This window comes from Dromiciops gliroides, chromosome 2, assembly GCF_019393635.1.
Source record: "Dromiciops gliroides isolate mDroGli1 chromosome 2, mDroGli1.pri, whole genome shotgun sequence".
In the NCBI taxonomy this organism is placed as follows: Eukaryota; Metazoa; Chordata; class Mammalia; order Microbiotheria; family Microbiotheriidae; genus Dromiciops; species Dromiciops gliroides.
The window spans coordinates 604,379,019-604,397,635 of NC_057862.1; the positions used below are offsets into that span (position 1 = coordinate 604,379,019).

Sequence of the window (18,617 nt, forward strand, 5' to 3'; positions counted from 1 at the left end):
ACTTCACCCTGTTTGCCTCAGTTTCCTCATCTGTAAAATGAGCTGGAGAAGGAAATGGCAAACCACTCTAGTACCTCTGTCAAGCCAAATAGGGTCATAAAGGGTCAGATATGATTGTAACAACTGAACAACCACAATAACAACAGCCAGTGACTGCCCATACCCCTGTTGGCCTTTCCAACAAGCAGGAGACTCTCCAGGGAGTCAATTGAGGCAGGAGGCATCTCTGGGAATGGAGAAGATGGCCAGCTACTGAAAAATCAAGCTCTGGGGAGGGAATCATCTCTCACTTCTTGAAAAGGAAGAGATTTCTCTATCCTATTCCCCCAGCCCTGCCCTTCACCCCATTCACCCATGACATCTTGCTGCTATTGTTTGACCTTTGTGCTCAAATAGGACAATGGCATCAGGGTGATGTCGTGACTTGTAGTGAATTAGATTTATGTGAGGAAGGACTGTGCCAGGTCACCAGCCTCACTCTCTCCTCCAGAACCATGTGGCTCCATTGGCAAGATATAGTTCAAGTTAACTGGAGATAGCCCTGGATGTTTAAGGCAATTGGGGTTAAGTGACTTGCCCAGGGTCACACAGCTAATAAGTGTCTGAGGTGAAATTTGAACTCAGGTCCTCCCAACTTCAGGGCTAGTGCTCTATCTGCTGCACTGCCAGGGAGAAAGCACAAGGAACCTGGTAGAGGAACAGAGCCATCAGAGATGCCACCCCCAGAGAAGTAGGAGGACGCCACAAGAAGGGACATGGGGACCTTGAAACATCAGAGGCATAAATGTCCATGGTCCCGTGAGTCCCCTAATTGTGTGTCTCTCTGCCAGTGCACCCCATGTGTTCTTACCCTGTGTTTCTCTCAAGTTTATGGTGGGGGGGATGGGGTTAGTATTTTGTTGCTACTATCCCTATGTTGTGATCTTGGTAAATGCTTTTTGTTGCATAGGTATTTATCCATTAAAGATAATTACATTAGGGAGCAACTTGAGAGCTGTAGTTTTTGGTGTACACACCCACAGCACCCCTTCATACACACTTGAGGTGCAGCCAGATTGGACTGCTAGCTGTTCCATGACCTGGCTTGGCATTTCTGTTGCTTCTGGGCATTTGTATAGGCCTCATCCACACCAGGAACTCAGTCCCTCCCCATCTCTGCCCGTTGAAATCCTTGTCTTTCTTCAAGGCTCAGTACAGCTGTCACCACCTCCTCCATGATGTCCTCCCTTGTTCTTCACGGCTCCAAGCTCTCTCTCCCTCTTAAATTTCCTTAGAGGACTTCATCTAATTCTCTCCTTTGTCCTTATTCCCTTCCACCCTGTAGCACACATGCCGTGCTCCACCCCATTAGATGATAAGTCTTTTAAGGACAGAGGCACCAATCGCTTTTAAATTTCATATCCCTAGCACCTTCACACAGTAAGTGCATTACACATAATAAATGCTTAACAAATATAATTAAGTTGATTTAATTTATTGAAAGCAATTTGTAAACTCAAACCCACTGTATAAATTGTAAGTTGTGATTGTTTTTATTATTATAATGTACTTTCAGAAACAGAATTGAAGTTGAATAGGATCCCAAATTTACCTTAAAGGCACAATTCAACTGTGTTTCTGTATTCGTGGGCAAAAACATTGAAAAAATCCACAAGCACAAAGTTGTGGGCTTTTTTTTAGTGGGATAGACTTTTCTCCAACTATTCCAATCCTTTTGATCCACTTTGTTCTAAAGAGGAAGTATCTTAATGAAGAGAATGCCACCCAATCAGCTTTTACCATGTTGCGTTCCCACCCCAACCTGCTTATTTAAACAGCATGGTTTATAGCTTCGTGCGGACGTGTTTAGGCTGACATCTGAATAGGGACGTGCTTGCTATTTTGTTTGTCTCCGCAAAGGGATCTCGATTTTGTACCCATCAGCTGCCCTGTACGATTTGCTGAAGCATAAACATTGCTTTTATCCTTTATAGACCCAGGGGAAAGATACTCAACGCCCAGTTCCCAATCACTTCTCACTCTGTCATTCACGTATGTGGAAAAAAAAATATCCATAATTGCTCATTTGAAGGAACAGCATGCTCCTGCAACAGACTATTTACATTTCATTCTTGAAGGGTATTCCTTTAGTGTGAAATAGATATTAACCTTGAATTTGAAAATTTTTTGTCTCTGTGACCAGGACCTTCAGGGGTAGAAAACCCCAATTTTTATTAGTTTATAAATAGCCTCTTTACAATACAGTTGTCAGGCTATTTAGTTCACAAATGTGCAAAAAGATTTTATTAGGTATGGTGACGCTTCAGTTGTTGGTTGCCAGTTGGAAGATAGTTTCTTATTCCCTGGGTTGAAGCCCTGGCTTTGATGTGTACTGTTTAGGTGACCTTGGACAAGTCACTTATCTTCTCAATGCTCTGGGAAGCTCTCTAAGACTTTAAGTTTATGAAAGGAAGGAAGAAAGAAGGAAGGAACGGAGGGAGGGAGGAAAGAAGAAAGAGAAAGAAAGAAAGAAAGAAAGAAAGAAAGAAAGAAAGAAAGAAAGAAAGAAAGAAAGAAAGAAAGAAAGAAAGAAAGAAAGAAAGAAGGAAGGAAGGAAAGAAAGAAAGAAAGAAGGAAGGAAAGAAAGAAAGAAGGAAAGAAAGAAAGAAGGAAAGAAGGAAAGAAAGAAAGAAGGAAGGAAAGAAAGAAAGAAAGAAAGGAAGGAAGGAAGAAAGAAAGAAAGAAAGAAAGAAAGAAAGAAAGAAAGAAAGAAAGAAAGAAAGAAAGAAAGAAAGAAATTCTTCACCTGGGAGTTCTTGTTCAGTTGTCTGACTCTTATGACCTAATTTGGGGAGTTCTTGGCAAAGATACTAACTAGGGTGGTTTGCCGCTTCCTTCTCCACTTCATTTTATAAATGAGAGACTGAGGCAGAGTTAAATGACTTGCCCAGTTAAATGACTCACACAGCTATTAGATGTCTGAGATCATATCTGAACTCAGGAAGATGTGTCTGATAAGCTGGAAACAATGTTTGTCATCACTTTGGAGCTTTTTAAAGTGAGCCCTTCAGAGCTTGGTTTTTCTTCTAAGCATCGTGGCTGCTACTAGGGGAACTGTGATACCTGGCTGAGGCTGTGTGAGCTGGGCAGACAGCCCTCACAGCACTTCGCACCTTCCTTATGTATCCTCATAATATACACATGCGTTATTTCCTCTACAAAATAATGAGCTGTTTGGGCATAGGGCCTATGATTTATTCTTCTCGTGGGGCAGGCTGGTAGCCTGGAAGCACACTGGACTTAAGAAAAGATGCGAATTCAAATCTTGGCTCTGACAATAGCTGAAAGACCTTAAACAAGTCACTTAACTTTTTCATCTATTGACTTGATGTAAACAGAGAAACATGGGCACTCTTCACCTAATAGGGATGTTGTGAAGACCAAATGAGATGATACATGTAAAGTATTCTGAAACCAGAAAGCACTATATTAACATAAATCATCCCTTATATCCCTCCCAGTGCCTAAAATGATTATTTTACACATTGTAGGAATCTAATAATTGAAATGAATTGAGAGAAGACAATTGAGTAACTTTTTTTCCACAGAAAGAAATTCTTTGTAGTCCTTAAATGAACGAGTGGATCAACAGGAAATTCTCTGCTCTGTTATGTTCCTTTTTTTTTTTTGGTGGGACTTGGGCTAGACTCAGCTTTTGTGCACTTTGTAAAGCTCAAACCTGGGAATGTAATGGATGAAAAATAGTCCTCTCATCATCCGTAGGTCGCTCTTGTTCACTCTGTGGTTAGAACTTAGCTGTGCCTGAAGGTGCTTCAGAAATTGGAGTCATCGTTTTTGCTGAGTACATTTGTCATGAATGTTATTCTTTCAGTTACTTATTAAGAGCAAGGTAGTAAATGTGTGACATTCTTAATGGGGCAGGGAGCAAAACCTTAGGATTAAAAACAACTTTAGTCATATACAATAAATTTATAACATGGGATTCCACATGCTTCATAATACTCATGTGTTTTTTTAATGTGAAAAACTAGTCATAAGGAGGACAGAATTAAATAAACAGAAAAAAGTTTGTATATAGCTATAAACGGGTTTTATTTGACTTATTACTTGATAACATTTATAGAGTAATTGTTTAGAAACTGGATATGAGGCCTGTAGTGTCCACTGTAAATTTAAATTGAGTTAAACTCTAATAATGTGAAAGACAGATGGTGTAACCTCAGTAGAATATAAACTATTTCAGAGAAGGAACAATTTCATTTTGTTTGTGTGTGTATGTGTGTGTGTGTGTGTGTGTGTGTGTGTGTGTGTGTGTGTGCGCGCGCACGTGTGCGTGCACTATCCAGCACCTAGCACAGTGACTAACACATAGTAGGCATTAAATAAATATTTGTTGAATTAAATAACTCATTTCACTTATCCATGGACAAAATGGCAGCCAAATTCCATGAGAAGAAAAAGCTTTGAAAAGGGATTCACTTGGGGCAGCTAGGTGGCTCAGTGGATAGAGCACTGGCCCTGGAGTTAGGAGTATCTGAGTTCAAATCTGGCCTCAGATACTTGACACTTACTAGCTGTGTGACCCTGGGCAAGTCACTTAACCCCAATTGCCTCACCAAAAAAAAAAAAAAAAAAGGATTCACTTGAAGAGTTACAAACTAAATAGCAACATAGATATTTCCGCTCCCTGCATGTCAGAACATGGAGGTGTTCTTGGTGAAATGTGCCTTAAATCACAGCAGGTCACAGAGGGCTTTGGGGTTGCCATTACCTTCACAAAAGAGGTGGCTTGTTTAGATTTTGCAGGAGTAACTAACCATGACTTCTTAGAGGATCATAAGACTTAGATCTGGGAAAAACTTTAAGAGAGGATCTCATCCAACCCCCCATTTTACCAATTCAGGAATCAAGGGCCATTTGAGTTTTGGTGACTTGCCCAAAGTCTCCCAGTAAGTAAGTAGCAAAAATAGGCTTCAAACCAAGGTCTCTGACTCCCATTCACTTACCTGTTTCTTCTTTAACCTAACCACTGTTCAAAAGTGGGATATTGCTAATGAAGAACACTGATACCATAGACTGACACAATGACAAGATAACAATACATTTTGGGGGTGGAACACCTGGCTCAGGGGAAGTGATATAGGAGTTTTTTGCAGGAGAAGGTGGTGGTAGAGAGCTATCTGGCTTCTCTCCCTCCCCACTCCCACTCACTAGACTAAGGGTTTTTTTCCTTTCCAGTCAAACCAGTGCATCCACTCTTGCCTTATGATACCAAAAAAAAAAAAGTATGCTCAGGGAATGCAAATTAATTTTAATATCAGTGAAAGCAAAACATAATTAGGAAGGCAAATTTCAGGCCCAAAATATCCTATAATGTATTACAAAGCCAAACGAAGCAATTTCTGGATTATTTGCTATTCGAAATGAGCCATATTAAGGCTCTACTCTACTAAAGTGGATAATTGAAAGTTGGCAATATTTGGAGTAAGTGGAGATGGATTATTTGACCTTTCGAGGATAGTTCCAGTTGATTGTTCTAAATGAAAACACCCCAGGATTCGGTATGAATAATTCAGCAGCAAGAATGAACATTTTAGAATGATCACCCAGTGGGTAGATCTGGACTGAGTTGCATTTATTTATATGTCTTTATGTACATAGACATATAAATGCAACTATTTATGGATGTAAAAGTAGATCATTCTAAAATTCTCATATCAATATAAGGTAGATCATTCTAAAATTCTCATGTAAATATGAGAATATATGATAGACATATGAATATATGTATAAACAAATATATATTTTAAATCTATATACATACAGTATCTATAATAGGCCAAAGAAGAAAAATCTATTATAAGGTCGACATAATCTTATTGTTAAGGTTGGTATGTCCTATGAGAAAACTACCATCTCAGATCCTTTGGAAGAGGGTCTCACAATTCTTTGCCAATAGATGATCCTTGAAAGTCCCATTGGAGGCAATTAGAAATGCTTAAAAATACCAAAGGTCTTGGGGAGGTCAGAAATATGCCAGTGACATTTTTAAAATGTGTTTGACTGCAATCAAATTATAAAAACCATCCTGACAGTTAATGCCAACACAGGAAATAACCAGATGGTAATTGTGTGAAAAAAGTTATAGTTTTAGATTCCTAATTGTATTTTTGACAGGAGCATATGCAAACATCTTGTTATTAATATAGCCTCATGAGTCTTGGTGCATACAGCTTGAAGTCTGATCAGATTTAATTACCAGCTATTGAATTTCCCCATCCTGAGATATTTCAAATGAGAAAGAGAATTAAGGATGGATTTTTTTTTTTTTTTTAGTGAGGCAATTGGGGTTAAGTGACTTGCCCAGGGTCACACAGCTATTAAGTGTTAAGTGTCTGAGGTCGGATTTGAACTCAGGTACTCCTGACTCCAGGGCTGGTGCTCTATCCACTGCGCCACCTAGCTGCCCCCAAGGATGGATTTTTTAAAAGTTTTTTTTTTTTTTTAAAGAAAGTTGGTTTCAGCAACTTTGTTATATAAAAATGTAACTTTGAAAGTTTTGCTTTCTGATGATTATATTCTCCAGGGTGTAGAGGTAATCCCAAGCAATCATCTGTTTGGCATAAATAAAAGAGTGATATGGTACAGTGGAAAGGGTACTGGGTTAGGAGTCTTTAATTTGTTTGGTTTTTGTAATTTAAAAATTTTTTAAATTTATTTTTATTTTTTCTCAATTACATGTAAAAATATTTTTTGAGTTCCAAATTTTTCTCCCCCCCTCCCTTCCCTCCCCCCCTTCCCTTCCCCACCCCCCCTGAAGCCAGCAGGCAATTTGATATAGGTTATACATTACTATCATGTTAAACATATTTTGGGGAGTTTTTTTAGTAAAGGTTTTAGAATTATCTTTTTGTGTGAGCTTAGGTAAATCAGTTAACTTCCCTAGCTTCAATTTTCTCCCTTGATAAAAGGGAGTTTGGAACAGTTTAAACTATCTTATGGTGCTTTCCACCTATAACATTCTATGATTGGTTCTATGATTGGCTCTATGTGGTAGCAAAGCCATGCTGTTGTTCAGTCAAGTATTACTCTTCGTGACCATGGACCATAGCACACCAATAATCTCAATACTGTGCTGATACTGGGTTTTCTGGACAAAGGTACAGGAGTGATTTGCCATTTCCTTCTCCAGTGGATTGAGGCAAATAGAGGTTAAGTGACTTGCCCAGGGTCACATAGCTAATACAGTTGATTCTCATCATTTGCAAGAGTTACATTCTAGAAAGTCTTCACAAACACTGAATTCGTGAATACTTAACCATTGTTCCTATGGGTTCTTAAGAGCCCCAGGTCCCAACATTTACATTTGCACTTTCTGGAGCAGCCTCAAGCATAGAATGATTAATTTCCTTTTCCTTTTCCTTTTCCTTTCTTTCTTTCTTTCTTTCTTTCTTTCTTTCTTTCTTTCTTTCTTTCTTTCTTTCTTTCTTTCTTTCTTTCTTTCTTTCTTTCTTTCTTTCTTTCTTTCTTTCTTTCTTTCTTTCTGTGAGGCAATTGGGGTTAAGTGACTTGCCTAGGGTCACACAGCTAGTAAGTGTCAAGTGTCTGAGACTGGATTTGAACTCAGGTCTTCCTGACTCCAGGGCCAGTGCTCTATCCACTGCGCCACCTAGCTGCCCCTCCCTCTTTCTAAATGTATCATATTGTTGATTCATTGAGTGTTGGAGACTCATTTTGAATTTGCAGTCTGTTAACTGCCACCCCCAGGTCTTTTTCACTTGAACTGTTGACTAGCTTTCTCTCCCCCAAAGTAAGGGGGCTAATGAAAGATTAGGCTATCTTTTTGTTATACTGAGGTTTGTTTGTTTCATTTTTGGTAACAAAGGTGGTTTTTGCTTTTCTAACAGGATGATCTTTAATAAAGTTGAGTTTCCTTAGTCTGGCATTTAGGGTTTTCAACAATCTAAGCATAGCCTCCCTTTCCCACTATATTTCCCACTCCTACTTTGCCCCATTTCCTATTTCATCCAGACTTGATCTTTTCACTAACCTCCAAATGGATCCTATCTCTTTGTCATTACTTCCACACTTATTGGCTAAAGAAATTAATTTCAAACAACAAATATGTGCCAGGCACACAAGACACAAAGACAAAACCAGGAAACAATACCTTCATTGCTACCTATTCGATATTGTGAGTCAGCCTTACTTTGTCTCCCCAAAATGATCCTAAGCTCTTTGAGGGCTGGGAAGGACCCTTTATATTTCCAGAAGCTTAGCATACATAGCCTTGGAGGTATATGATTGCAGTAAATAGATACTGATTGTATTAGATTGAATGTATTTTTTGTTATAATAGAATTCGACTGGACTTAAGTCTAGGACCTACAGTCTCTAACCCTCTGGGACTTTTCACTCCAAAAGGAGTAGTAAAACGGAAAAGAATCCCCCCTCTCAGATTTGATCCTAAGAGAGAGAACCTTAAAACCCAGTAATAATTTGCTTCTTTGCTTCAAAGCCAAATGGTATCAACAGAGGTCAATTAGTTTAGGGAATAAAATATGCAGGCACCCCTGAGGCAATCAGAATGCAGCTGCCTCTCATACTTCCTTTTAACTTCTGAGATGTTCTTTATAGATTGGATATTTGGGGGCAGCTAGGTGGCGCAGTGGATAGAGCACCGGACCTGGAGTCAGGAGTTCCTGAGTTCAAATCCAGCCTCAGACACTTAACACTTACTAGCTGTGTGACCCTGGGCAAGTCACTTAACCCCAATTGCCTCACTAAAAACAAACAAACAAAACCAAAACTATAGATTGGATATTGGGGTCTATTATGTAAATCTTTGAGGATAGATATATAACCAAGGGCCAGCATGCCACTTGATGTGCAGTGGTTATAATGCTAGGCAAAAGTTCATTAGGGACTACGGTAAAATGTTCGTATGAGAGAAAAAGACCGTATCCCTTCATTCGTTAGCTGGGGTTAAGGTAGAGGAGTTGTTCTGTTTCATCTGAGCCTTATTAAATGAGCCTTAAACGACTGTCTGATTCAAAGCAGAATCTCAGAGATTCCACTTTGGAACATCGTTGTGATAGATGTAGGGGAAAGGCATTGGATCTGACCTCTCCTTCTCCCCCCCCCCCCCCATCCCCACTCACTTCAAAGGTGCCTTTTCAGGAAACTTCACATCATCATCATTCCTTCTACTCTCCTCAGAGGCTGAGAATAGAACTTGTTTGTATAAAAATTAGTCACCAGTATTCAAGGTTAAATGCTTGTAACAAACTCCATTCACACTGTTCCACTCTTCCCAGTGAGCCTAGTAACTCTTCCCTTCTTAACCCTCTCTACTCTTTTTCTCCAGCCTCTTTCAAGGATGAAATCCCCATCTGTCTCTTTACCCATGAAGTAGTGTAGTGAATTCATATTATCACTGATTAGATACTGACTCGACATTTTACATTTTGAAATTTGAGAATATCCTTATCTGGTTAGTTCAGTTTGGGTGCGATCTCGCCTGATGGCAGAGGGCACATTGAATGGTGTTTTGAAGAGGTCACACCATCTCTTGGATTCTGTGACTCTGGGAAGGTTCTTGTTACTTCACAAGATATGACATTTATGTTATGATTGGTTTAAAAGAAGCTAGCCTTTCCAGCTCTTTTTGTGGTGGTTAAGAATTGGAAATCAAATTGGGGAATCCATCAATTGGGGAATGGCTAAACAAGCTGTGGTATATGATGGTGATGGAATATTATTGTGCTATAAGAAATGACAAGCAGGATGATTTCAGAAAGGCTTGGAAAGACTAGTACGAACTGATGTATAGTGAAATGAGCAGAACCAAGAGAATGTTGTGCACAGAGATAGCAATATTGTTTGTTAAAGAACTGTGAATGACTTAACTATTCTCAACAATACAATGATCCAAGACAATCCCCAAGGACTATTGAAGAAACATACTATCCACCTCCAAAGAAAGAACTGATATTGATGGAATACAGACTGAAGTATGCTATTTTTCTACTTTCATTTTTTCTTTTATTCAAGTTTTCTTGTACAAAATGACTAATATGGTAATGTTTTACATAATTGTGCATGTATAACCCATACCTGATTGCTTACTGCCTCAGGGAGGGGAGAGGGAAGGGAGGGAAGGATGAATAAAAATTGGAACTCAAAACTATAGATAAAAATGTTTATTATTTTAAAAAAAGAAACATAGACTAAAAAAAATAAAGTTGGAGAAGTGGGTTTCCTACAAAACAACTTTTTTAAAAAAGGAAAAAAAAAACCTGGCCTTTCGAGAAACACACTAATGTCAGCAACCTCATCTAAGCAGCATTTTCTGAGTCACTCTGAGTGGCAGTTTCTGCAAATCAATCAATCAATCAACAAGCATTTATTAAACAGCCATTATGTTATAGGTACTATGATAAGTGCTGAGGATAAAAATGAAACAGACTACTAGCTATGTGACCTTGGGCAAGTCACTTAGCCCTCATTGTCCTTCCAAAAAAAAAGAAAAGAAACAGACCCTGCTCTCAAGCAAACTTATAAACTATGGGAGAGAAGGGGAAATGTCATATGCACATATAAATAAATATAAAATATATACACATTAAGTGCAAGGTAATTTCAGGGGGAGGGAATACATTCTGGGCATGGAATGAGGGCACAGAAATGGTGGGAGATAGAATGTCATGTGTAAGGAAGAGGAAGTAGATCAATCAGTCTAGAATATACAATAGGTGAAGGGGGGGAGTAATATTTAAGGAGTCTGGAAAGGTAACCAAGAGCCTATTTTTGTGACGGGCTATAAATACCCAACAGAAACGTCTTTTATCTTAGAAGTAGGAGGGAGCCACTAGAGTTTACTGAGCAGAGGAGAGACATGGTCAGACTTGTATTTTAGGAATATCAATCTGGCAGCTAAGGGGGTATCATAGGGACATGAAAAGGAAGGGACTCAATTAGGAGGTAATTTGAAACAGTGTAGGTAAAAGGTCAGGTGGTAGCTGTGTCAGGGGAGAGGAAAAATGTAAGAGAAGTTGCCAGGGGGTAAAATCAAGAAAGCTTGGAAACTGATTGGCTATGGAAAATGAAGGAGAATCGGTTGAGGATGCTCCTCAGGTTGTCAACTTGAGTAACTGGAAGAAGAATGGATGGACAGAAATTGGGAAGTTAGGAAAAGAGGGGTGGGCTTGGGAGGAAATCAGTAAACAAGTAGTTATTAGGCCTTTCCTATGTGCAGGCACTGTGCTGAAAAAGACAATGAGTTCTCTTTAGGATCTGTTGAGTTTGAGGTGGCTACAGGACATCCATTTCAAAATAGCCAGTAGTCAGTTGGTGATGATTGGAGCTTGGGGTGGCTAGGTGGTGCAGTGGATAGGGTGCCAAGGCTTAAGTTAGGAAGACTCATCTTCCTGAGTTCAAATTTGGCTTCAGACTTTGTGACCCTAAGCAAGCCTCAGTTTCTTCATCTGTAAAATGAGCTGGAGAAGAAAATGGCAAACCACTCCAATATCTTTGCCAAGAAGACCCCAAACGGGGTCACAAAAAGTCAGAAATGGCTGAACAACAACAACAACAACAAAGCTCAGAAAACAGACTGGGGGGAGATATGTAGATTTGGGAGTCACCTTTGTAGAGATGGTCACTGAACCCGTGAGTAGGTGAAATCACCAAGATGGAGAATGTAGAGAAAGATGAGGAGAGGGATTAAGAGAGAGGCTTGGGGTATGGCCACAATTACAGGATGGGATATGGATGATAAACCAACAAAGGTGCAGGAAGAGGATCTGTTAGAGGAGGCTGAAGGAGACCTGAGGAAGAGGTTCATAACGAAAACCTAGAGAGGAGAGGGCCATCAACAGAGAAGTTAAGAAGGATAAGCATCATCTACGGCCATACCACCAAGAAGGATAAGCATCAAGAAAAGGCTAATTGGGGTCCTTTCCCCACGATCCCTCCAAATAGCTCCAAAGAAAAGGCTAATTGTCTGCCCTTCTACCCAGAAACATCCATTCAAATGTTGGGATTTTTCTGTAGTTGCTCATCCATGATTGCAGAATCACTGTTCTTCACTTTTAACAATAAGCATGTGTTTAATTGATTTTTTAAAAAAAGTTTTATTGTTTCTTTTTTCCTTTGCTTCTTTAAATAGCTATAACTTTCATTTTGGGGCGGGGCAGGGCAATGAGGGTTAAGTGACTTGCCCAGGGTCACACAGCTAGTAAGTGTCAAGTGTCTGAGGCTGGATTTGAACTCAGGTCTTCCTGAATCCAAGGCCAGTGCTTTTTCCACTGTGCCACCTAGCTTCCCCAACTTGCTTTATTTTTAAAAATTCATTTCATGAACGTCTTTTTCTTTAGATCACAGTCATTTTCTACTCCACTCCAGACTGAACCCTCCCTTATGACAAAGAAAAACAAGTAGAAACCCCTATTACTCAAACTTTATCTGACCTGGGAGTCCCCCACTATAAGGAAGTATATTTAATTATACTTCTCTAGGGTCTTTCGTGGTATTTCAAGCCTTATGTTTTTAAATTACAGTTATTTGGGGAAATACTCTCAGCCTCTAGAACCACCATCCTCTTCATATTGAGCCTCCCACTGTAACCAAGAACAAGAGATAAGCAAATCCAACCCAAATGGCAACTGCCTTTGTTAGCACAGGCTGCATCCACATCTGTAGAATCCTGATTGTCTACAGAGAAGAGGGAGGTGTGTTTCATTGTCTCTTCTCACTATAGTTTAACAGTTTTGTTTTGGTTTTGTGCTCTTTTCATCCTAGATTCAGAGCTGAAAGGGGCCTTTCAACTCTCTCATTTCCATATAGGAAGCAAAGGTCCAGAGAGACTTAAGTAATTTGCTTAGCATCACCCAAGTAAAATGTGGCAGAGTTGGCATTTGAACTTAGATCCTTTGGTTTCAAATCAGGCCCTGTTCCCATATGCCACCTTGCCTCCGATTGTTATAGTAATTATGTTATTGTTTTGTCACATTTGCTTAACTCTGCACTGATTCGTATAAATCTTTCCATGTCTTTGAATCCCTCACATTGATTGTTTCTTTTTCTTTTTTTTTTTTTTTTTGGTGGGGCAATGGGGGTTAAGTGACTTGCCCAGGGTCACACAGCTAGTAAGTGTCAAGTGTCTGAGGCTGGATTTGAACTCAGGTCCTCCTCAATCCAGGGCTGGCGCTTTATCCACTGCGCCACCTAGCTGCCCCCACATTGATTGTTTCTTACAATGTATTGCATTTATTTGCCAGTTTGTTCATCTATTCCCCAATGAATGGGCACCTATTTTTTCTGGTTTTCTATTACCAAAAAAGCTTTGCTCTGAATATTTGTGCATTTACAGGTTGACATGTTTTACCTTACCTTTCCTTTGACTGCATAAAACTACATATTATCCTGGGCCTCTGTCCGGTTTCATAAACAGTCCTTCTTCATAACTGTAAGGGGTATCTAGAGGTATTTGGAGTGTCAAGGAAGACTGGCACCTCTGGTATGAGGGTATGCCCCACCCTTTACAGAACCGCTCATTTACTTTTGGTGTCCACCTGGAACTTAACTCTCACCTGTAGGTCCAAGAAGCTGTAGCACGTGCAGCAGCCACAGCCCGATAAACTGTCTCACAGACGGGCTGAATCAGACTGAGGGTAACTGATGGGTCTCTGACCTGTTGGTGAGTTAGGGAGGTGTCTACTGTAAGCACGGGAAGACTTACCCCCACTGGAATGGGTGGAAGAGAACAATTTGTCCCAACAGCCACGAAGGTGGCCAAAGCCGGTGTTGTGGTTAGACATGGAAGACGCCAAGGCCATCCACTGCACCCCGCGCCATCACTAGTGATCCTGACCTTTGTCTTTCCACTAGACTTTGAAGACTCTAGGAGAGAGAGCAATGCTGAGGACTTTGTACAACTCTGCCCCACTTAAATCCAATTCACACGTGAGTCAAGACATCACCTGGCAATGTCACTGGTTCTCTTCAAAAATGAAGGACAAATGGGGCAGCTAGGTGGCGCAGTGGATAGAGCACCGGCCTTGGATTCAGGAGGACCTGAGTTCAAATCCAGTCTCAGACACTTGACACTTGCTAGTTGTGTGACCCTGGGCAAGTCACTTAACCCCCATTGCCCCCCAAAAAAAATCAAACCAAAAAACCAAAAACCAAAACCACAAAAATAAAGGACAAATAAGGGGTACTTCAAAATAACCTTTCTTTGTCAAATGTCTTAGTTAATTTGAATAAAATAAGTGAGCCCATACTGATGAAGTAATGCAACATTAAATGGAAATGGCTCTGTTAAATGGAAGACAAAAGTCTGAATATTCCTATTTCTATATTAATGGGTCTTCCAAAGATCTTGATGCCTGAAATTATAGGTTTGATAAATGCTTTGTAAGTGCTAGAAGTAAGAGGGTGTAGGCTACAGTATTTCTTTGCCACTCTATAGATTGATCTGTATATTGTTGTTGGAGTTGAATCAATGGTAAAACACTTAGCAGGAGCTACTTTGACACATCTATTAATCTTGCTCAGTAGTATTCAATTTTCTGGTGGCACCCAGTGGAGCTTCTCCCTACCCAGTTTGAGTTATTACAGTAGCTCATATTTCCTGGAGATGAGTGATGAGCTAAGGGACGACCAACAGCTTTACCCTTTGATGATCTTTGTTCCACACATCTGTCAGTTTGGAAACATTGCTATTTCTTTCTCTCTGCCACAGGTTGTAAAATGATGAGGCCTTTCCATCCCTTGATTATTAGACTTGTGCTCTGCTGCTAATAACTGGCTCCATTCATGGTGGGATAATTGAGAATGGCAGCACTAATTATACCACTGTGACATCTAACAGTAAATAAGGGAAGCATCATTACTTAGCATCATCCAGCTGTTGGTAGGCACAGTTTGCACTGGCAACACAACACTAGCTCTAACAGAGGACAGGAATGGTACAGCGGGTAATATGTCACCATGGTCACAGTCACAATCCAGACTTTCTCCCTAGCTCTACAAATGACCTTAGGCAAATTGCTTAAAATATCTGTCTCGAAGAAGCTAGCTATAAAAGTGGTCAGATTCTGCCTTACCCTGGGTGAATGTGTGGCACTTTGGGAAGTGCCACAAACTCCTTTAGGCTGTAGGACTGTGATTTGGTAAATCACTGAAGTTCTAGGTATGAGGGCTCAGGAAAGACATAATGAAAGGTAGAGAAGCTTCAGAAAAGTATGACTGGAATTCTGAAGGATGTGGGAAGGCTTCTGTGTGAGAAGAGAATAAGAACCCTTCCATTTGGAAGGGCAAAACCCAAAAGGGAGCATGATTGAAGTCTGTACACTCAAAAAGGGGACAGTCATAGACAACTTTAACAAATCCCATAATACTAGAACCAGAGAACACACTTTAAAGTGTGAATGAAGTAGATTTAGGACCCTTAAAAGGATGATTTACTTTACGCAGTAAAAAAGAAGCATATGGAATGTGTTATCCTAATCAATGCTAAAACATTTAGCATGATTCATTTGACATATTGATTAATTTAGCTAAAGAGTATTAAATTATTGTGGCCATATGGTAGGATGGTGGAGTGTGGAGAAGGAATATAGCCCAGCTCCTCTGACAGATCCTCTAATAATGATGGAAGAGGAATGGTGATGGGGAAATCAGAGGAGAAACTTTAGTGGATCATTTTTCTTGATGGAGACCATAAAGTCAACCTATAGTTAAATGACTGGGGAGGAACTGGAGAACAACAGGATGTGCCGGGGGATGTGGGTGGCATTGGGGAGGACAGGGACATGGACTCAGCCAAGAGCTGGAATCAGTGTTCTACCAAGACCAGTCACACAGAGCCTCCCAAGGGGCCCAAGACTTCAGACAGTACCCAGTACCTCAAGTTTCCAGGACAGCACAGGATTGGGAGTCTTTCCAGAAGGGAACACTCACAGACTTGGCCCCCAGAACTCTCAGCTAGGCCAACAATGTCATGGCTGTCCAGAGCAGATCGTTGGAAGAAAAAACAAACAAACAAACAAACAAAAAAGGTAAAGAACTCTTATAAGGTCAGGGATGCCCAAGATACAAACTCAGAAAAGGAACTCTTTGTCCTTAAGGTTAATTCATATGTTTTGTTTGCTTGCTTTGTTTTTAAGTAACTTAAAAGGAGGCTTATCTGCTCCCCAGTAGTTGGTTTGCTTAGAAAACAAAATTTAAGAGGAGCTACCTAGCTATGTAACTCTATGCAAGTCACTTAGTTTCTCTAGGCCCCAGTTTCCTCATTTATAAAACTGGGGGTGGGGCAGCTAGGTGGTGCAGTGGATAAAGCACCAGTCCTGCATTCAGGAGGACCTGAGTTCAAATACAACCTCAGACACTTGACACTAGCTGTGTGACCTTGGGCAAGTCACTTAACTCTCATTGCCCCCAAAAGAAAGAAAGAAAGAAAGAAAGAAAGAAAGAAAGAAAGAATAAAATTGGGGGCAAGGGGAGACATTGGCCTTAATGGCCCTTAAGGTCTCTTCCAGTTCTCAGTGTATAATCCCTTGAACTTCCGAGGGAGCTTATGAGAGTGATGTTCACTGTTCTGTGGTTGGGTGTACATGATTATCTGAGGATAGAGATTTGCAGTTGGCTTGTGTGTTAGTTGCATACACCCAGTGGTGGTATGTACACATGACCCAGCTTTCTCATCTCAAGTGTCCAGATATGCATGCTCAAAGCTAAGCCAACTCCCAATCAGTGACATGACAAACATTTTCTTCTTTAATTCTCAAGATTCTGTCTTGAGTTGTGATAGTGTGCCATAATAGAAAAGATAAATTTGTAACAAGTATCAACAAAACATTTTAGAAAGAGATATGTCTACTTTAATTGAATGTATTATATATAACCTAATTATCTAGCAAGAAGATTGAAAAATTCTCAATAGTCACAATAGTGAAAAACTCATTTTTCATTTAGAAAGAAGGGCCGGGACCAGCGTATTACGATGTGAAGGGATCAAAGTCAACCCCTATTACATCCTGTTTCCAGTCAAAAGTGCCTAGATTCCTGCCCAATCGTTCAGTGAGTATTCTAGCAAATAGAGACCAGTTAGTAAAGGCAGGCCTCTCCCAAAGGGGCAGCTTTAGAGACTAATGTCATGTGAGAGGTTCAAAAAATAGCAATTGGGGCAGCTAGGTGGCGCAGTGGATAAAGCGCTGGCCCTGGATTCAGAAGGATCTGAGTTCAAATCCGACCTTAGACACTTGTCACTAGCTGTGTGACCCTGGGCAAGTCACTTGACCCTCATTGCCCCACAAAAAAAAAAAATAGCAATTAACTGTGCCCCTAAGGGGTTGGATGAAGATGTGGGACCAGATGACTTCTAATCAAACAATCATTCAAATTAACCAGGAAGTATTTTTTACATCCCTATTATGTGGCAGGCACCATGACAGGTGCTGGGGGTAAAAGTACAAAGAATGAAATGTTTTCTACTTTCAATGAGCTTACATTCTAACGTGGGAAACAAGACGTTCATATAAAAGTATGCACAGCATAAATATAAAATTAATAAATACAAATATATACAAAGTTAGTAAATACAAGGCAGTTTGGGGGGGGCATTAGCATATGGAGGGAAATCAAAAAGGCTTCATGAAGAAGACAGTATCTGAGATACATCTTAAAAGGAAAAGGAGGGGGCAGCTAGGTGGCGCAGTGGATAGAGCACCAGCCCTTGATTCAGGAGGACTTGAGTTCAAATCCAGGGTCACACACTTGAAACTTACTAGCTGTGTGCAAGTCATTTAACCCTCATTGCCCTGAAAAGAAAAAAAAAAAAAAGGAAAAGGGAGACTAGGAGACAGAGGTGAGGAGGGATAAGGGTCAGTCAGTGCAAAGGTTGAGATAAAAGGAACAGAGAGAAAGCAAGTTTGGCATTGGAGTTAGGAATGCCAACCTAACAGAATTAGGAATGGCTCTGAATCCACACATGCTGTATTTCCATTTCCCCAAATTATTCCCGGCCAGAGTGGTCAAAAGGTAATGTTTGGGGGCAGCCAGGTGGCACAGTGGCTAGAGTGCTGACCCTGGAGTTAGGAGGACCTGAGTTCAAATCCAGCCCCAGACACTTACTAGCTATGTGACTCTGGGCAAGTCAATTACTCCAATTGCCTCCAAAACAAAAAAGGTAGTGTTTCACATTTCCTATCATTGGGGGATCTAGTTCCACAAACATTTATTACCTTACAATTGATTAGTTGATCTATGTGACAGCTCTTTAAACTTTCAAAATGCTTTCAAATCTATGATCCCATTTTATGGATTTGAAAATAGATTTTTCTTACACATTTCAAACACTGACTCTGCCTGGGGAGGGACCTTAGTGCTTCAGACCATTTTGGTACAAAACTCTTTCAAGAGTTAAATCCAAAGACCCAGAGATTATGGCAGAGCTACTTCTAGGATTTAGGACTCCCTGACCTGAATTCTTTTCTTTCTCCACACCCACGTTAACTATATTAAAACACTTGTTGTTTTAGGAGAAAAATAATAGGCTATGATTAGTTTTTCTCCTACCCTCTGCCTGTTCAAATCTATAACTTCCCATTTCC

At 40.2% G+C, this 18,617-nt stretch overlaps 1 protein-coding gene across 1 annotated transcript in view; it reads left to right on the forward strand.

Annotated features, from left to right (window-relative positions):
• STPG4 (sperm-tail PG-rich repeat containing 4) overlaps positions 1-18,617 on the forward strand; it is a 42,329-nt gene that overhangs the window by 20,617 nt on the left and 3,095 nt on the right. Inside the window, exon 6 of the mRNA XM_043980087.1 lies at positions 16,981-17,085. Coding sequence (XP_043836022.1) covers positions 16,981-17,085 — 105 coding nt within the window. The remainder of the gene's footprint in view (positions 1-16,980; positions 17,086-18,617) is intronic.